The sequence below is a fragment of the Rhinatrema bivittatum genome, chromosome 2, assembly GCF_901001135.1.
Source record: "Rhinatrema bivittatum chromosome 2, aRhiBiv1.1, whole genome shotgun sequence".
Classification (NCBI taxonomy): domain Eukaryota; kingdom Metazoa; phylum Chordata; class Amphibia; order Gymnophiona; family Rhinatrematidae; genus Rhinatrema; species Rhinatrema bivittatum.
This window is the reverse complement of record NC_042616.1, coordinates 213,495,522-213,516,882: the sequence shown is the minus strand read 5'-3', so window position 1 is coordinate 213,516,882 and position 21,361 is coordinate 213,495,522. Positions and strand designations below refer to the sequence as shown.

The window sequence follows — 21,361 nt, the reverse complement described above, 5'->3', positions numbered from 1 at the left end:
GTGTTTCTCAAGGGATTTTCTATACAGAATGGTTGGCGTGGGTTCCTGCCCCCAGATATGAGACTTTGTGTCATTCTCTTTCATTTGCCTACATAAGTTCATGTTGATGCTGGATTTGGTGCTCCTTGCACAATCTGAGAAAGGAATGTGTCCCCTTTTGTACATTTTGGTAAACTTGAGTTCATGGGTGTGTGTGTGTCCTGTTCAAACAGCAGAAGCGCACGCATGTGGTCTGGGGTGTCCTGGACCTGGCGGCTGCTGCTTTAAGGAATGCTGCACAGGGCGTGTGCCGAGGACGGCGCACATTCAGCATTCTTTCATACAAAGACTTAACGTCAGCATCCAGTTTTTGGGGTGGTTTTTTTTTTTTTTTTTAAATTCCTGAATCACTGAACATAACTTTTGCTTTTTAGACAGAGAGAAATTAACCTCCCTGTCTTTCTTTAAATGCATTTCAGTCATAAACTATTTATTTAGAAAGTTTTTTTTAAGAGCGTTGTTTTTCAGGAGGGGTTGGGGAAGGGTTACCAGGTAGAAAGGATTTAATGATGAGGGAAGAAACCTGAGCAGAAAAGGGAAGTGAGCAGTCCTGGCTTGGTTCCGATGCAGAAACAAAGATTTGAGGTTAAATGCCCAATCCCCCTTGGCCCACAGACACTGCAAACGCTGCTAAACGTTTTCCTTATTTGAATCACTCGGGTTCATTAAAAAGAGGATTCCGCGTGTCCCTTTTTCCTGTTTCTCTCTCGCGACCAGCGGTTCTGAAACACGCTGAAGTTGTTCCCCTCTCAGGAATCCTCCAGTGCCCGTGGCAAAGCCCAACTAATAGTGTGATACTGTGTTGATTTCAGTTTTCTTCCTTCGTCAATTTTTGTTATTCGATAGCAAAGACTTTTTCGTTTATTCAGGAGAGGGTGGAAAGGGACAAGTTTCCACAGTTTAGCTTTTTTCACTTCTGGCCCCTAAGTCTATTGGATTTCATGCATCTGCATGATTTTGACTTGGGAGTTTTGGTCCTGTTTTGTAGCCAGTCCCCAGTCTTTTAAGAAACCATTTTGTTTTTAGTCCTGGCTCTGTTCCGTGCCACTTTCAACTGCACTCCTGCTTTTGATGCAAGGGGGTGATGCTTGCCGGGGGAGCCTGAGGAGAGCCAGAACGGCAGCAGCCACTCCCACCGTGAAGAGCCGTTTGTGAAAGTCAAACATGACTATCACTCTGGAAATGAAACATCAGAAAAGAGGAGAAGCTTAACTGGTTGCCAGCCAGTAACTGAATTCCCTCAGAAGAGATGCTACTGCGGACCGGATTCAAACCTTTTACAGAAGCAGGGCTTCATTCTCCAGAAGAGTCTGAATTTTGCAATTGGATTGAGCTGTTTGGGCTTTTCTAGTAAAAGTCCTGAAATATGCTTACACTAAAGGCTTGAGTCAAAGGGTTTTTTGGTTTGGTTTTTTTTTCCCCCTAATCTGCCTCATTGCTAACGCAAATAGAATTTTAAGAGCAGCTGTATCTCCCTGTTTTGTATTCCCTCCCAAGTTATTTTAGTCCAGTCATTGCAGTAACACTCCTCAGCCATGGACCATGCGCTGGGGCTTCCTTGTGGACCCTGCAGTCATGGGCTCTAAATGCGGCCTCTAGGGTTCACCGTTGCTTAGTGACAGACTCCACCATTCTTCCCGGCCTTGCGAACTCTGCTTCCCCAGCCCTGGCCAACCCCAGGGAGAAGAAGCAGCCTAGAGGTAGGAAGCAAACCCAGGATCCTCTGCATTGCCACTGATCCAGCCCATTACCATACTTTGTGCACAGCTTAGGCGAGTTCCATGTCATCTGCTTATTCTGCACTGGCCTGAAGTTAGTCACAAATGTATTGGGAGCTTGTCTGCAGATTTCTATTTGTTCGCCTGTCAAATTCTGTCATCCAGGCATTGAGGTAGTTGCCAGCATCCACAGTGAGAGACCATCTTAAGTTTCCTGGATTTTACCTTTCAAATAGGCAACTATGGGAGAGAGGAGAGCGAAATGTAAATTTTCCCAAAGACTCTAACCTGAGACAATTCAACTGTGCTTCTCCAGCCCGATCTCCCCCTGGTAGTCTCTAGAGAGAAAGCTTGGGCTGAGTGTTAGGTTTGTTGCCCTGACCTGTCTTTAAAAATAATAATTAAAAAAAAAAATTATGTATAGCTATGAGCCTGGCATTCTACCAGTGTATTGGAAGTTTCCCCATAAATCACCTGTGTAAGACTGGTAATATTCTGTTTTAGTCACTTTCAAAAATGCACTCTGGGCCAGTGGCCGCTCTCACCTCACCATGATGATCTAATGGGAAATAGGACACCCTGCTTCCGAAGTGCATGAAATGAATATTGTGCTGCCTAGGAGAAAGTTAGCCTTAGCTTATTGAATCTGCTTGAGTATTTATTTATTTGTTGGTTTAGTTTTGACCTGAGTTGGTGGGTGGATAGAATATTCCTTGCCCAAAAAGCTAGACAGTAGGTCAGTTTGTCAGTAGGAGACTAAAGTTTGTAGGCTATCTTCCAGTCATCTATGGAAGGATGTAGATAACACGCCACATAATCATTTGTGGTAATAAAGTGCAGGTGTATAATCCATCAACTGTTGTTGGTTTTTGTTGTATTTATATGGCATGCTGCCCAGACTGCCTTACCAAAAAAAAAAAATACAACATTCACATTAATATCAGCACTACATAATTAAATAAGAAACAATCTCAAACAAAATTGAGACTAAAGCAAAAAACAAGTAAAACCATGTAAACACACTGAAAGGAAAATGGAGGAATATTTGAGCTAAAAAAACTAGAATGTTGCATGATAAACTGCACCAAGGACCAAACATAGGGTCAGGACAAACTTAGGAGAGAACACATGCACAAGAAAGGAAAGCATAAGATGTCTGATGAATAGTCATGTTGGGTCACAACATCTGAAGAAAGGAAAAGCCACTATGAGCCTCAGTTTTCCTGAATTTCCTTGGGCAGGCGTAACTTGTGCAACAAAGGTGTGTGTGTGTGTGGGGGGGTTTAGGTAGGGAAGAGAGGGGAAGGTGCGGGGGTGGTGGTGGAGGGAACGGAGGCAGGCTGCGCAGCTCGGCGCGTGCAAGCTGCCGATTTTGGGCAGCCTTCTGCGCGCTGACCCTGGATTTTAACAGATACACGCGGTTATGCGCATATCTATTGAAATCCGGCATACTTTTGTTTGCGCCTGATGCGCGAACAAAAGTGCGCGCGCGTAGATTTATAAAATCTGCCCCTTAGTGTTTCCTTTGGCGTAGCCTCCTCTACTGCAATTCCACCATCAATTGGTGTGTTTCAGGGTTCTGTCCTGGGCTCTCTTCTCCCTATATATTAATTCCCTTGGTGCTCTGATTTCCTTTCATGGCTTTCAGTACCAACTTTGTGCTGATTATTCCCAATTGACCTCACTATTTCAGAAATTTCATCAGGATTCCAGTCCCAGATCTTTGCCTGCCTGTCTGACATTGTTGCCTGAATGTTCCACTGCCACTTTAAACTCAACATGGCCAAGACAGAGCTCCTTATCTCCCCCTCCCCCCCCCCCAACACACTTCACCTCTTATTCCTTTCTCTATTTCTGTGGATAACATTGTAATCCTCACAGTCCCCATCTTCAACTTCTCTCTCTCTCTCTCTCTCTCTCTCCTAAAACATGGCATTTCTTTCTCAATAACATCACCAAAATCCATATCTTCCTTTCTGAACACATTACTTATCCACCCACTCATCTCCTCTCCCTTAGACTATTACAACCTACTCCTCACAGTTCTCCCAGCGAGCCATCTCTCTCCACTTCATTCTATCAAAATTGCCAGTGTTGCTACATCCATATAATCCTTCTTCCCACGTGACTACCTAGGCTCCCTGTATTAATATGAATGTCTGTGCTAAGCGACAAAGCAGATGTCTTGTGGGATGGAAACAGACTTTGAGACCATTAGATGATCAAGGGGTAAAAGGTACACATAGGGATGACAAAGCCATAGCAGAGAAACTTCACTGAGGAAGATATGAGAGAGACCCTTACTAGAAATGATATTCAAAGGTGATGATTCAGCAGAACTGAAACAAATCTCAGTGTACCTGGAAGATGTAATGGGGCAATTGGCAAACCAAAGAGTAACAAATCACCTGGACCAGATGGTATACATCCCAGAGTCCTGAAAGAATTGAAAATGAAATAGTTTACAAATTACTGATAGGTCCACAATCATTAAAACAGTCTATGGCACCTGAAAACTGGAGGGTTGCCAATGTAACACCAATATGTGAAAAGGGATCAAGGGGTGATCCAGGAAACTACAGATCAGTGAGTCTGACATCTGTGCCAGGCAAAATGGTAGAAACTATCATAAAGAACAAAAATTGCTGAACATATAGATAGGTATAGTTTAATGGGACAAAGCCAAGATGGATTTAGCCAAGGGAAGTCTTGTCTCACCAATCTGCTACCTTTTTTTGAGAGTGTAAATAAACATGTGGATAAAGGTGAGCCAGTTGATATAGTGTATCTGGATTTCCAGAAAGCCTTTGACTAAGTCCCTTATGAGAGACTTTTTAATTGCTTAAGAAGTCATAGGCTTGGGGGCAGTGTCCTATTGAGGATTGTGAACTGGTTAAAAAAAAACAAGAGAGTAGGCTAAATGGTAATCTTTTTCCCAAAGGTGAATTAGTGAGTGCCCCAGGCAGCTGTTCTGGGACCACTGCTTTTTTGATATATTTATAAATGACCTGGAAATGGGAGCGAGTGAGGTGATCAGATTTCCTGATGACACAAAATTATTCAAAGTTGTCAAATTGCAAGAGGACCTTGCAAAGCTGTGAGACTGGGTATGCACATGGCAAATTAAATTTAATGTGGACAAATGCAAATTGATACACTTGGGGAAGAGTAACCAAATTTATAACTACACTATGCAAGGTTCCACATTAGGAGTCACCATTCAGGAAAAGGATCTAGGTGTCATTGTTGATAACACATTGAAATCTTCTGCTCAGTGTGCAGCAGCAGCAGCCAAGAAAACAAATAGAATGCTAGGGATTATCAGGAAAGGAATGGAGAATAAAACAGAGAATATCATAATGCCTCTGTATCGCTCCATGGTGCAATCTTACCTTGAGTATTGTGTGCAATTCTGATCACCACATCTGAAAAAAAAATAGCAAAATTAGGAAAGGTAAAGAAAAGAGTGACCAAAATGATAAGAGTTGGCAAGATTCCCTTTTGAGGAAAGGCTGAAGAGGTTAGGACTTTTCAGCTTGGAAAAGAGATGGCTGAGGGGAGTTATGATAGAGGCCTGTAAAATTGGTGGAGTGGCATGAGCAAAGTTAATCAGTTTACTCATTCAAAGAATACAAAGATCAGGGGTCACATAATGAAGTTACTAGGTGATACGTTTAGAACTAATAAGAGAAAATATTTTTTTACTCAATGCATAATTAAACTCTGGAATTCATTGCCAGAGGATGTGGTGAAAGGTGTTGCTGCAGCTGCATTTATAAAAGGTTTGGACAAGTTTCTGAAGGAAAAATCCATAAATCATTATTAAGGTGGAGTCGCAGAAAACCACTGCTTATCCCTGGGATAAGCTGCATGAAATCTCTCTACCCTTTGGGATCCTGCCAGGTACTTGTGGCCAACCCAGGATATTGGACTTGATAGACCTTTGGTCTGACCCAGTGTGGAAAGTCTAATGTTCTTTTGTAGCCTCACTCTCACATAGTACCCCCAGTGGGAATGTATCCTTTACTTATAATATAGTCATCTGGCATTGCCAGAGCATATTCTTTGTATCTTTAGCGTAATGCTCTGGTTTCTGAAGTACTCAGTTGCTCAAAAATGCAGGTTTCCTGTTCCAATATGCCTACTGAAGTTAGAATACATGGGATTTACATCCCTGTCACCCCCACACCAAGCTCATACAGCCATATGTACTCTCATAGATACATCTCAAACAGAAGCAGAGAGCTGATCCTTCTCAGCGAAACCAAACTACAGAAAAATTAATTTATTTATATTCTGCCTTTCGTGGCACTTCAAAGCAGCTTACAATTCAGGTACTGTATGTCTTTCCCTATCCCCAGAGGGCTTGAAATCTAAATTTGTACCTGACGAAATAGAGGGTGATATGATTTGCCCGAGGTCACAGGGAGCGTCAGCGGAATTTGAACTTCTCAGCCTGCTGCTCTAAGCACCAGACTGCTACTCCAGCTGAGTGCCATAGCTGATGTAAAAATGATATAAACTCAGCTGGGTTCCTTGCTTTCCTCTGGCACCAGTCTTGTCTTCCTATTTCTCCTTTTTGTCCCTTCGAATGCAATTTATTCCTACCACCCTGCCTCGCTTCATCTTTGGTGCCAGTTTGACTCTAAGTTACGGGTGCTCATCTCTGATCCTCAAGAGCCACAAACAGACCAGGTTTTCAGGATATCTATAATAATAAATATGCATGAGAGAGATTCGCATGCACTGCTTCCATTGTACACATATCTATCTTATGCACATTCATTGTTGGATATCTTAAAAACTTGGTCTGATTGTGGCTCATGAGGACTGCAGTTGGCCATCCCTGCTCTAAATCATCTCTGGCACATATAGAGCTCTAGTTTGCCACCAAAATCTGTCCTGTCCATTCTGAACTCAATACCAAAACCCTTATCATTGCTGTCATCCCCCTCCTGCCCCTCAAAGGGCTCCCAGTGAACCATCTCTCTCCCCACTACAGCCTATCCAAAATTCAGCTGCATGACTTATCTTTTGCAATAGTCACTACAACCATGGAGCCCCTCTGCCCAAGTCATTTCCAAATACAGTCCAAGCTCCTCTTATTCACCTACAAGAGCCTTCACTCTGTAGCTCCCCTCTGCCTTTCCTCTCTCTTCTCCCTATACCCCTCCTAGTGCACGCCACTCATCAGGCAAGTGACTGCTATCTATGCCTTTCTCCCCTATTGCCAATTCCCGACTCCACGCTTTCCACCGGGATGTTCCATATGATTGGAATAGACTTCCTGAACTGATGCACCATGCTCCCTCTGACCTTATTCAGATCCTTACTAAAATCCCTCCTTTTTGAGGCAGTTTTTAAATCTTAATCCCTGATTGTCACGCTCACTGCCGTATTGGTTTTAGCCATTTTCTTAATAAATAAAATTCCCAAAATCTGTTTTCCCCTGTGCGTAGGTCTTGCTCAGTGGAATTTGCAGACTCGCATGCGGTTTGTCCAGTGCTGCGTAGGTCTTGCAGTGCTATAGAAGTGATTAATAGTACTATTGAATAATAAGACTTTCTGTTGCTGGGCAAATGAAACCTGATTGACATTTACAGTATGTATGCAGGTAACTAGCAAAATCAGTTTTGTTTCTCTTTAATCTAAAGATGTAAGGCATCTAATTACACGGCACTCTTTTTTTTTTTTTTTTTTACTCGAGTACTCTGCATTATGATCCTCCCAAGCTGGGTGTAAAGTGCTGCCGTAGCAATTCTGTGTTGTAACTGGCCCCTATCAAATATTCTGTTTTATGTCCATGCCACTCTTATTGCACTGCTGAAGTAAATGAAGTGTTCATTTTGCTGGTTCTGAAATGGCTTTTAGATTAAAGAAAAAAAAATCTTTTCTCAGCTTTATGTGAATTTAAACAAAACCCCTGCCAGTGCTCTGAAATCTCTCGCCAGGGTGTTTGACTGCCAGAAAGTGCTGCCCTCATAAATCTATTGCTGCTTAATTGATGAAATCTTAGCAGGACAAAGTTGATAACATGAGATTTTTCTTTTTCTTTTTTTCATTTCAGATTTGTTTCCAGGACTTGAAGTGCCGCGTGCATTTACTGTGCCTCAAACAGGAATGAAGAATCTCTGCTCGACCTGCTGTATTTCTAGCCCGTTTCTGATGGTTTGACTGGGACTCAAACTAAGGAAGGGGGAAGGGGCAGGAAAAAAATTAAAGAACCTAGCATGAGCGATGAAAAAAACCTGGGAGTGTCCCAGAAGATGCTGTCGCCCTCGAGAAGCACAAGCAGCTGCTCCTCCAAGCAAGGAAGTCGGCAGGTAGAGCACACACCTTTCATGAACCTTTCTTACTGAGTAGAATGAAACAGTGGGGCACGGTTTGGTAGGAGCATGCGCTCGGGGGGGAGGAGGGAGTGAATTTGGCGTGGAAAACTACAGGTTTATAACAGTGCAAGCAAGACGCTTAAGTCTCGGTGATTTGCGTTTCCAGCTCCCTAGTGAGTGCAGTGTTTCCCCGTCACTGTGCCAGGCACGTTGGTGTGCCTTCAGACCTGAGCAGGGGGTGGCCACAGAAAAGTCACCAGATCCAGGCCTTCACCTGGGCTCCGCTCTCAGCGCCTCACGGCACCAAGAGGCACTAGTAGTGGCTCTTAAGCATATAGGAGCTCCTTTCTGAGCACACTTGTAATCATGCATGTCTCTTCTTAGCTACAGCATGAACCCTGGGGGAGGTAATTAATGGGCAGCATGCAGGGCATGGAGACGAGGCTTCACTTTGTTTGGCATATGCAGTATAGACAGTACCCCCTCATCTCCCCCCCCCCCCCCAACAAGCTTCTCCAGTTCTGTTCTTCCAGGCACTGACTTATCCCCAAGTTGATTGAGTCCGAGGGGCTGATGTAATAAGCTGCACTGACCTTACCACAGGTTTTATTACATCGGCCACAGATAGATTGTGCCCTGAGCACTGGATGTGACTCATTCTGAGTGTTGGGAGCAGCAGCAGTGAAGGAGCTCTGGCAGCCACGTGCAACAGCCAAGGTAACTGACTTAGCCGGTTGCCCACCTCGTGTCAACTTCTCCCTTCTCCTGTACTTGTACATAGAGGGAACAGACCCACTGTGCCGAGTTTGTGTGTCTTTGCCCCCTTTCTCCCTTTGTTTTAAAATTTGAAAGCAAGACTGGTGAGGCGTTCAGTGCATCCCTTGCTCTTCTTTTGACCATACGGGTCCTCTCCATGTCTGTATTGCCTGCCCCATGGAGACTGGTGTGCCACACAAAATTTTGGATAATGTGGATGTGCCTTGGGCTTCAAAAGGTTAGGAAACACTTCCTTAGTGAGTAAAGGTCCCTCAGAGATTCAGAGACAGGACCTGCAAGTGTAAGAGGATGTTGCATTGTTTAAATAAACTCAAATTAATTTAGGAATAGTTCCGTGGATGCCCATTCCTTTTGATGTTCTTACCAGGGATGTGCTTTCATTTGAAACAAAATAGGAAAAGCCATTGACATTTACTATTTTGTTTTCAAGATGGAGCGAAAGAAAAATCAATGAATCTTTTTGGTTGGTTTTAATTTGAATATACTTTATTTAAAAAACAAAAAAAACCTTTGCTGGTCTGAGCCTTCTCAAAGCCTTTTCCAATTAGCTGGGGCCCGGTGCTACCCTAGCTGGAGTGGGATGAGCTGAGCCGAGCCCAGCTGGTGCCTTCTCTTTCCTTTCCATGGGGTCCTGTATCAAGAGAGGGCTAGGTGGGATGTTCACTTGCCTCCTGCCCCCACTGGTGGCCCTTTAAATATGGCCCCAGTTAGCCTAAGATGGGCGCCATAGTGACATCACTATCGTGCAAGTTTCAGGGCCAGCCAGCTCCGTTTTCAAGAGATGCCAGCGGGGTAGCAGGCAAATTAGCATTCATCCTATCCTTTTCTCAGTATAGGATCCCATAGAAAGGGGTAAGTGGGGGCTGGGGAGGGCCCCAGCACCAGCAGTTTGGGTTTTTTTTGGTGGAGGGGGAGAATGCCCTATTTCATTTTCATTTAAATATTTGTTTGTTTGGTTAATGAATCGAACTGAAATGAACATTAAACAAAACGTGGTGTGTAAAATCCCCCCCCCCCCCCCCAAAACTCAGAAACGAACTGAAATTAAATTTTGGAGGTTAATCACCCCTAGTTGTTGTTGCTGTCTGGGAGTTTTGAACTTGCAGTGGTTCAGCTCGGGCCATTTACAACAATAAACTTTTTGACAAAAGTAGCTGTGCAAAAATTCTTTCCAAGCTGTATTTTTCTCTCTTTACCTAGCAAAATTTCAATTTTTATGGATGGCTTCTTGCTGTCGGATCAGTGAAGTCTAGAGCACTGTTTGGACCCATCAACGATTCAGGTCCAGTGACTCACGCCTCGTACACGGAGCCTGAAAGCAGCCTCCCCTTTGCCATCATCTTCTGTACGTTCTGCCTTGGACTTAAGGAAACCTTTTAATATGCATTTGAACATGTCGCCGCAGTGAAATCTTGAGCAGTGTTTGCTTTTATTATTTTATCAGTCGGGCTGGTGTTTAGAAGCGATTTTTTTTTTTTTTTTTTTAAACTTTAATGTGCCAAAAGAGAGCAGACTGTGCATCGTTTGCACTGGGGTGGACAGTCTGGTGCAGATTCATTTGGATTAATTTATGCGTAATTTTGCAATAGGCTTAAAACTGTAGAAGATTTGGTGACTAGGATCCAGGGTTAAAGAGCGGCTTCTTGTGCATTGCCAGTAGAGAAGAGATGCTGATCTTCTGGATCACTGCATGGTGCAATTTATCAAGATGGTTTTGTGTAAGATTCAATCTCTGAAATGTATTATCTTTAAAGTGGTGGGGGGAAAATAAGTAGTTGCTTCAAGTAATTTTTCTTCAGTTTTGAAGATGCATTCGCCTGCTCTCCTGGGGTGAGTGCATTTTCTCAGCTTGCAAGACTGACGTGGGTGGGGGAGGTGGTTTATAGAAGTGTCTTAGAACATAAAAATGAACAGCTGAAAACTCATATAGCCTATCTAGTCTGCCCATCTTCCCGGACTATTCAGTTCAACAATCCAGAGATCCCTCCCCTGAGCATGTGCCATCCTTTCTTGAATTCAGATACTGTCCTGGTCGCCACCACCTAGCGGAAAGACTATTTCATGTATCCACCACCCTTTCTGTAAATAAATATTTCCTTAGATTATTCCTGAGTCTTCTCCCTTTCACCCTGATCCCATGAGCTCTCATTCTAGAACCTCTTTTCTGTTGAAAGAGGCCTGCCTCCTGTTCATTGATAACTTGAAGGTATTTAAATGTCTTTCATAACTTCCCTATCCCCCTTTCCTCCACAGTATACATGTTTAGATCTTTAAGATCCTTGTGCTTTAGAATGGAGAACCAACCTCTGGACAGAGTCCCATCTGATTTTTAAATCCTTTCGAAGGTGCGGTCTCCAGAATTGTACACAGTATTCCAAATGAGGTCTCACCAGGGACTTATAAAGGAGCAATTTGCTGGTGACCATTCTTCATGCTAGGCCCCACAGGCATCTTTCTGGCTTTTGCCGTCACCATATCTACTTGATTGGTTACCTTATGATACGATCACCCCCGGATCTTGTTTCGTGCCTAGAAGAATTTCACCCTAGTTTAGACTGTACCACTCCCTTGGGATTTTGCAGCCCAAATGCATTAAATCTTAACTGCCAGACTCTAGACCATGCCTCAAGCTTCGCTATATTCCTCCTCATAGTCTCCACACCTTCCTGTATGTCCACCCCTTTTGCAGATTTTGGTGTCATCTGCGAAAAAGATAAATCTTTCCTCGAAAGTACTTCCTAAATATCCCTTATGAAAATATGAAAAAAGTACTTCCTAAATATCTCTTATGAAAATATGAAAAGAACCGGTCCAAGGACTGATCCCTAGGACACACCACTAGTAATGCCCCTTTCCTCAGAGTGAACTGTATTTACCACGACTCCTTGTCATCTTCTATTCAATCACTTTCTAACCTAGTCATTCACTTTAGGGTGGAACTATGTCAAGGGCTTTATTGAAATAAGGTTACTACATCTCAAATTCTTCCCTTATCCAACCCTCTGGGCACCCAATCAAAGAAAATTGATCAGATTCATCTGACAAGATCTACCTCTGATAAAACCACAGTGCCTCTGATCTTGTGATTCATTTGGTTTCAGAAACTGCACTCTTCCCTTTTTTTTTTTTTTAAACAGCGATTCCATTTATTTATTTACCACAGAGGTCAGACTAATCAGCTTGTCGTTCCTAGCTTCCTCCTTACTTCCTCTTTTGTAAAGAGGAACTACATACGCCAGTCTCCAGTTCTCCAGAACTACTCCTAACTCTAAAGAAGCATTGAAAGAAAGATCAGCCAGTGTTGCTGCCAGAACTTCTCTAAGTGTCCTTAATACGCTTAGATGTATCCCATCCGGCCCCATTACGTTATATACTTTTATTTTGGCTAGCTCCTCACGAACACACTTTTTGGAAAATGATTTGAGGTTTACCCTTATGTCCATGTTCTGTGGTCCTGCTCCTGGCCTTTGTTCAGGGAACATGAAACAGAAATATTTGTTAAAGCATGCGATAAACACAGGGGATCTCAGAAAGTGGTAGGGATTGTAAAGCTGAATTACCGTATTTTTCGCTCCATAAGACGAACTTTTTTCCCCCCAAAGGTGGGGGGAAAATGTATGTGCGTCTTATGGAGCGAATATAAAAAAAAAACCAAACAAAAATCTAACAACCCCCCCCCCCCCCCGACTCCCCCAAGACCTGCCGACTTAATTTCCTACAACCCCCCCCCCCAAGACCTGACAAATTAATTTCCTGCAACACCCCACCCTCCTGACCCCCCCAAGACCTGCTAAACGTCCCTAGTGGTCCAGCGGGGGTCCGGAAATGATCTCCTGGGTGTGGGCGTCGGCTGCCAGTAAACAAAATGGCGCCGACGGCTCTATGCCCTCACTATGTCACTGAGACCGACCAATAGCAGCGGTCGGTCTCAGTGACATAGTGAGGGCATAGGGCCGTCGGCGCCATTTTGTTTACTGGCAGCCGAAGGCTCACGCCCAGGAGATCGTTCCCGGACCGCTCCTGGACCCCCGCTGGACCACCAGGGACGTTTGGCAGGTCTTGGGGGGGTCAGGAGAGTGGGGGGTTGCAGGAAATTAATTCGGCAGGTCTTGGGGGGGTCAGGAGGGTGGGGGGTTGCAGGAAATTAATTCGGCAGGTCTTGGGGGGTCAGGGGGGTGGAGGTTGTTAATTTAAAGGGTTGGGATGGGGGGGGGGGGGTTTGGGGGTTCCCACAGAAAGAAAAGTTTTCTGATCTGGGGAGTGGACCGAAATGGCCCTCCCCAGACCCGAAAACAAAATGGGGAGAAAAAAAAAACTATGCACTCCCCTAATTTGCTCCATAAGACGCCCAGACGCAGAGCCGGTTTAGCACAATTTTTTTTTTTAAATTTTCCCCCTCTGAATCCTAGGTGCGTCTTATGGTCAGGTGCGTCTTATGGAGCGAAAAATAGTTGGTGTGGATGGGCAGTCTAGATAGGCCTAATAAAATAAGTCTTTTCTGCCCTCACTTTTCTGTGTTTCAGTTCTGTTGTCTCCTTATCAGCCGCCACATATTCTCCCCTTTTCCTCCGAGTCCCACAATGCCACTTTTGTGCTTCCTCCTATCCCTAACATATATATACTATATTTGCTATTTTTTTTTCCATTTTGCATTCCTGACTACTTTCTTAATACCTCTTAGCTTTTCCATATATTGTCTCCCGTTATCCTCTTTCTCAGATTCCTTATAGTTTGTGAAGGCTAATCTTTTATTTCCCCTTACCTTTTCAGCTAATTTTTTTAGAAAACCATAATGGCTTTTTCCTCTTATATTTATTTACTTTTCTAACATAAAGGTTAGTTGTACTTACAATATCTCCTTTTTAGTTTTGCCCACTGCTCTTCTACGTCTCCTAGACTTCCCATCCAACTAACCACTCCTTAAGGTAATCATCCATTTTTTTTTTTAAACAGACAAGATGCAAAGAAACAATAGCATCAACCCAATTACATTTTTTTAACCCTTAAACCATTCCCCTCTCCATACCCCAAGCTGAATTTACAGACATAAAGAGCTTAGATTGTGCTGCCATATCTTGCAACACAATGAGATTCTAGAACAAAAAGTCACAAAACACTAGCAATGTGATTAAACATATTGCTTAGTAAGGACTTGAAAGATTAATTGTTATATAGATGGACATAAGAGCATAAGAAAATGCCATACTGGGTCAGACCAAGGGTCCATCAAGCCCAGCATCCTGTTTCCAACAGTGGCCAATCCAGGCCATAAGAACCTGGCAAGTACCCAAAAACTTGGAACCATGAAAGAAGCCTCACTTTAAATCCATGTTCATATGTTGTATACAGATTCCTCAAAATTTGATTGGAACCAATTTGGCACATAGATGCATTGGCAGAGAAGTCAAAAATCCAGTCCACGTTTGATGATGTAGAAGTTGCTTCTTAGTCTAAAATGTCTCCTACTGATTTACGTTCCAACATAGAAGATCCCCAAGTGACAAAATCGGAATTTGTACTATCCAACCATTTTACTAAAATAAGTTTGGTGCTAACAAACACATCTTAACAAGGAGGAGCTTAGACACATTTTTCAATCCATGCTTTGGGTCAACATGGCTTGATGAACAAAAAGAAGCAGTCTATGGGGCAGATTTTAAAAAAGTATGTGCGCCTGGCGTAAACAAGAGTACGCCGGATTTTAATAGATACGCGCGTAGCCGCGCATATCTTTTAAAATCTGGGGTCGGCATGCGCAAGGCTGCGCAAAATCGGCAGCCTGCGCACGCCGAGCCGCGCAGCCTGCCTCTGTTCCCTCCGAGGCCGCTCCGAAATCGGAGCGGCCTCGAAGGGAACTTTCTTTCTGCCTCCCCCCACCTTCCCCTCCCTAACCCAGCCCACAGCCCTATCTAAACCTCCCCCTACCTTTATTATAAAAGTTACACCTGCCAGCTGCTGGCGCGCAATTCCCCGTCCCGGGAGCTGTTTTGGAGGCCTCGGCCACGCCCTCAAAATGCCCCTGGGCCGGAACCATGCCTACGGCCCCGCCCCCGGAACGCCTCCCCGATGACACGCCGGCCGTGACACGCTCTCCCCTCCCCCCCCCAGGAAAGCCCCAGGACTTGCGCGCGCTGCCGAGCCTATTCCACATAGGCTTGGCGCGCGCAGGGGGAGCTTGGGGCAGGTTTTCGTGGGGTACGTGCGTATCTTACGCGTGTACCCCTTTGAAAATCTGCCCCTATGTGAATAAGTCCCTAATTGTTGAAGTAAAAAATTGTAGTAAAGTCTGCCAAAAGGATTTCACCACCTGACACTCCCATAAACAATGTAAAAATGATGCAGAAGACTGCAAACATTTAAGACACTTGTCAGAATCAATAATTTTTGCCACAAATGCCTTACTAGGCAATTTGAAAATGACAATTTGAAAATGCAATTCTCTGAATATTATTTTGTTCACAGCTCTCCCTACTAAAATGTCACATGCATATATATATCATCTCTTAAACTACATCGTATATCCTGAGACCACACATCCACTAAAGATTGTAATACAAAATATTGAGAATTGTTATGGAGGTTTGTATACATTCTTGAAACAGAAACCCTATTTTTCCCAAATAGGTATATCAAACATTGAAAAGCACATTCATAAACCCTCTGTCATCTGAACACTTCAGTGATTTAATATAACTATGTAACTGTAAATAAGTAAGGAAGTCCTTTTTCTGAAAGCATAATTTGGACAACAAAAACCAAAGGAGTATATTGCCCCTGATTGTAAATCAATAAAAGGTTGTAAATCCACAATGCTGAGTTGTTGCAGTGTGTGAAATTTCTTATTTACTAAAACTGAGGGAAATTGTGGATTGCCTTGGAGAAGTAGGCAAAAGAATCTTCCCCTATGTAATCTTAAAAGTCCTCTAAGGAAATTCCACCCCTTTTTAACAGACCTTTTCAGTAAGGATTGAGAAATGTGAGTCGGCAGAGAAGATAGTGTGGTATGTAATAGAAAAGAGACTCTAAGGATTAACAAAATCTTCCCTCATTACAATCAAAGGATTCCTTAAATTATTTTTATTTATTTTATTTAGATTTTTATATTCTGCTTTTCAAACTTTTTTCAGCACTTCAAAGCAGATTACATTCAGGTACTGTAGGTATTTCCCTATCCCCAGAGGGCTCACAATCTTAAGTTTGTACCTGAGGTAATGGAGGGTAAAGTGACTTGCCCAAGGTCACAAAGAGCAACAGTGGGACTTGAACCCTTGTCTCCTGGTTCATAGCCCACTGCTCTAACCACTAGGCTACTCCTTCCTTAATGTTTTGTATTATACAAGCCATGTTGTATAAATGTAAATTGGAAAAACCCAGACCACTTTCATCTCAAGAAAAATTGGGAACACAACTTGTGGATTAGTTTTATATCTTTTTTCACTAGAATCAGTGGAACTATTTAAGGAGAGCTATGCGTCCCATTAAAGACAAAGGTAAATGTTTCCAACTTTCAAGTTTCTTGTGAAATCCCTTATGATTGGGAGAATGTTAAACTGATACCACCTATCCAGACTGCAGAGAATTTTAATGCCTAAATATTTTATGGTATTTTCAGCCCGTAATAAAGGAAAATCAGGCCATGCACCTTTCTACGCCAAAAAAATACACGGCTTCCTTTACAACCCAAAAACTCTTTTCTCATACGTTGCAGCTCTTACCAGCCCTGCTCCCCCCTCCATCCCGGAAGAGGAAGCCCAAAACAAATCAACAGAACTGGCAATCTTCTTCGATAACAAAATTAAAAATTTACTGGCTCCACTGGCAACTTCCAACCCTTCTTCAAATACCCTACCACCACCTAGCCTTAATTACTCCCCTACTATCCACATACAGAAACTAGAATCCTTCGAACCCACATCATCCTTGGAAATCGAATCGATAATCAAGAATATGAAGCCTTCATCACACCCATTGGACCAAATACCTACCAAACTCCTTCTCACTGTTCCCAATACCATTGCTAAACCTCTGGCCGACATCATTAATTGCTTCCTCATTCAAGGTACTGTCCCTGACTCATTAAAAATTGCTTCCCTGAACCCTCTATTGAAGAAACCCAACCTGGACCCAGCCAACCCCGGAAATTTCCACCCCATTGCAAACTTACCTTTCATAGCCAAGCTAATGGAAAAGCTAGTTAACATCAGACTCACAGACTACCTTGACTCTCACAATATTCTCTACCCTTCTCAATTTGGATTCAGGAAACGCCTAAACACAGAATCTCTCCTTCTTTCATTAACAGACAACATCCTGATGGGCCTTGACAAAGGCCAGTCTTACCTTCTAGCTCTCCTCGACATCTCAGCTGCGTTTGACACTGTAAATCATTCAATTCTCATCAACCATCTAAAGGAAATAGGCATTTCCGGCTCTTCACTTCTCTGGTTCAAATCCTTTCTTTCCAACAGGCACTACAAAGTTAAAATAAATGATAAAGAATCCCACCCAGTCCCTTCTAATCAAGGAGTACCACAAGGCTCATCACTCTCTCCTACCCTGTTTAATATTTATCTACTTTCGTTATGCCAATTACTCAATACCCTTAACCTCACCCACTACATATATGCTGATGATGTGCAGATACTAATCCCAAAATCGGACCCCATCTCCACTACACTAAACTTTTGGAACAATTGTCTGCATTCCATCAATCTCCTTCTATCGAGTCTGAACCTGGTTCTCAATACGTCCAAAACAGAACTCCTCGTCATCTCCCCCAGCGACAGTAACCCCATAGCCAACAACGAAACTATACCACTAGCCAGCCAGGTGAGAAACCTTGGGGCCACCCTAGACTCCAGATTGAACTTCAAAACGTTCATCAATACCAAAGAATGTTTCTTTAAGCTACAGGTCCTAAAACAACTAAGACCACTCCTACACTTCGATGATTTCCGTTCAGTTCTTCAAGCCATACTGTTTTCAAAGATTGACTACTGCAACGCATTACTACTCGGTCTACCCGCCTCTTCTACTAAACCTCTACAGATGCTGCAAAACGCAGCAGCCAGGATTCTTACTAACTCGCGTCGTAAAGACCACATCACACCAATTCTAAAAATCCTACACTGGCTACCAATCCACTATAGAATACTCTTCAAGACTCTTACTATCATTCACAAATCTGTCTACCAGCAATCCTCACTCCAACTCTCCATCCCCCTCGAACTTCATGCTTCCACAAGGCTGATCAGATCCACATACAAAGGCTCTCTCCAGGCTCCCCCAAGCAAATTCTTGGTCCACAACTCCATCCATAAACGAGCATTTTCGACAGCGGGTCCGCTCCATTGGAATTCTCTCCCCCCAGATATACGTCAGGAACAATGCCATCTATCGTTCAGAAAGAAACTGAAAACCTGGCTGTTCGTCCAAGCTTACGGTTGATAGAGCCTCTATCAACCAATATTGTCTCTTTCACCTTCCTACCCACTCCCTATCTCCTCCCTCCCCCCCGGCTTACCTCCCCTGTTCCTCCCTTTCACAGGAAATTTTATTCCTAATAATTGCCTATGATAAATCACCAGCCGAATTCTTTAACCTTTTGTTAACCTTTATTTGTCTCGCTACTTAATTGTTTTTGTTGATGACTACTTTCAGTACTCTCCAGTTATAATATTTTGATATCTTTCCTGTCTTCCAAAGCCCATGTTTTTTGCTCCCTGTTTAATGTAACTTTATCTTCTATACAGTTGTTAAATGGTTTCCCCTTGTTCCATTGTAAACCGGTACGATAAGACTTGGTCTTGAGCATCGGTATATTAAAAGAACTTAAATAAATAAATAAATGACTTTCTATATCTAACACTTCTGCTTTAGACAAATTAAGTTTCAACTCAGGAAGAAGTACCATAATTGCCTATTATATTCATTACTAAAGGCAATGTGGACCTCACCTTAATCAGTGTCATTAATGTTTCATCAGGAAACCTCAGTTTCACGTCATAGTTCCCTGAACTAACACCCATTATACTATTGTCCTCTCTTATTCTGTGAATCAGGGGCTCTAAAGTGAGAATAAATATAAATGGAGATAGGATATCCTTGACAGGTTCCTCTCCTCAAAACAGAATTCTCTGATGAAGACCTATTAAGTAAGATAAAGGCTGTGGGGTTTAAATAAAGCAACTGAATAGCTGATTTTACAGAACCCATAAAACCAAATTTTTCCAGTATGACGCAGAGAAAACCCCACAACACTCCCTGAAAGGCCTTCTCCACATCAAAACTCGCCACCATTGTATCTCTGGGTTTTACCTTCTTACATATCTCCAAAGCCAACAAAAGTCTACATATATTCATGGTTGATTTTCTCCCATACATAAACTGTTTGCTCTGGGGAAATCAAACCCGGAATAATCAACTTTAAATGATTAGCTATCACCTTGGAATATATCAGGAGATTTAGTAATGAAACAGGACTATATGAACTGATCCTGATGTGATAAGTCCTGAATAATTTGGCCGATCTCCTGTTCTGTAATAGGATTTTTCCTAGAGTGTAGCAGATGGACTCAGGACCAATGGGTATAGTGTACTCCTGATAGCAGTTGGAGACGGATCAGATTTCAATCTGGCGTCAGCCTCTAGTACATATACACCTGCAGGAAGTGTAGCTCTTCGGTATTTTCCGTCTCCATAGCAGTTAGGGACTATCTGCACGCTCTCACAGCGTTAGAACAAATTCAACGGAGAAAACCCAAATTATTTAACCTCAATAAATCATCTTCAGTAAGTTGAGGGAGTGAAACTCAACTGAAATACTTTTTCATCTTTACCTCATTAATAGGCACCTTTGTATATAGTTGTTGGTAAAAATTACAAAATACCTTCATAATTTCCACTGTATTGGAAATCTCTTATTCCTATCATCCATAATGCCCCAATAAATTTAGAGGGTGACTGAGCTTTAGCCAAGTTAGCAAGCATGCGCCCAGAATTATTGCCATATCTAAAACGATTGTGCTCAAATGCAAACAGGGCTCCTGTGGCCCTTTAATGAATAAGATAACTTAAGATCTGCTGAGTGTCTAAACAGAATATACCAATCCTTGTTCTGAGAATGATTCATTTGTGTTCTATAATATAACTTTTTTCCAGATCTAAAATATCTTTATTTCTTTTCTTTTCTTTTTTTTTAGCAGCCAGATAACTCATAATTTAATCCCTGAGTACAGCCTTAGCTTTTTTCCAAAATAGTGCCAGATCGGCTGAGTGTTGAGCATTAGTGGATGCAAATTGTTGCCACTTACTGCTAAGAATAATTTAAAATTCAAGTCACTACTCAACCAACCTGGCATATGCCAGTTCCCAAAAGAGCATGATGTTCTTTGCAAGATGGCTCATGTAGAACTGGGTAATGGTCTAAAATGATCAATTTAACCATGATGACTTGATCAAACAAGCCAGGTGACAATAGAATATAATCTATTCATGATTTAGAATAAAGTTCCTTGGTATAGTGTATATGTAGAACTCTCCAGATGTCTAATAAATTAAGATTATCACATAGAAATGGATTTTTTTTTCGTCTGGATATAGCTTGGGGACCTTTGCTTCAGAACATTTATCTAGCAGAATATCTCTCACACAATTATAATCCCCATCCAATATCACTGGAACAGAGCTAAGCTCTGATAGTTGTGTGATCAGTGTTGTAAAAAAAAGAGTGGGAGTAACAATTAGGAGCATAAAGCCATCATGAACTGATTACAAATGTATCTTGCTTTAATTTATAGGCAGGTGCCACTTTCACACTTAAAATAAAAATTTTAAAAATCATCCTTTTAGCTTAAACTCAGAAATTCTCCATACCTTCTCCAAACTTTGATCATTCCCTTGTAGGTTACTACCAGATATATAGTAAATACCCTAATACATTTAAAGGTCCCTAATTGTAGGCAATCCTATACCCATAGCAACCTAAAACTTAACTAGGAACTAAACAAATTTAAGAAGAAGGCAGCAGTCCAGCAGCAAGAGGGGGGACTCCCAGTCTTTTGCATTATGTCACATGTATGATTTTTTACCCACTGGTGAGAAGTTGTTTGTGTGCACGCGAGTCTGATCTCTGGAGGCTAGAGTGGCAGACATGGAGGAGCTGAGGCAGACAGAGAGGTATATAGATGAGACCTTCAGGGACATAGTAGCCAAGTCCCATCTCCAATCTGGCAGCCCTGGTGCTGCCTTGGAGGAGGAAGGTCTCATGATCGGAGAGCATCAACCTGGTGCAGCAGGGAATGATCCTGTAGCAAGGACTTGCTCTCCAGGTGGTGCATTGTCCTCTCGCACCAATGATGTCTCCCAGGGCTTCTGCCAAGGAGGGGAAGGGTCAGGTTGGCTGTCATAGTTGGTGATTCGATTATTAGGAATGTAGATGGCTGACTGGTGGGTGTGAGGATCGCCTGGTAACATGCCTACCTAGTGTGAAGGTGGCGG

The 21,361-nt window shown here is 42.7% G+C and overlaps 1 protein-coding gene across 6 annotated transcripts in view; it reads left to right on the top strand.

Moving 5' to 3' along the window:
• Window positions 1–21,361, top strand: part of OSBPL3 (oxysterol binding protein like 3) — a 261,110-nt gene that overhangs the window by 131,598 nt on the left and 108,151 nt on the right. For all 6 annotated transcript variants that reach the window (XM_029589131.1, XM_029589129.1, XM_029589130.1 and 3 more), the window contains one exon: window positions 7,825–8,080. In XM_029589131.1, coding sequence (XP_029444991.1) covers window positions 7,988–8,080 — 93 coding nt within the window. In that variant the 5' untranslated portion in view covers window positions 7,825–7,987. The remainder of the gene's footprint in view (window positions 1–7,824; window positions 8,081–21,361) is intronic.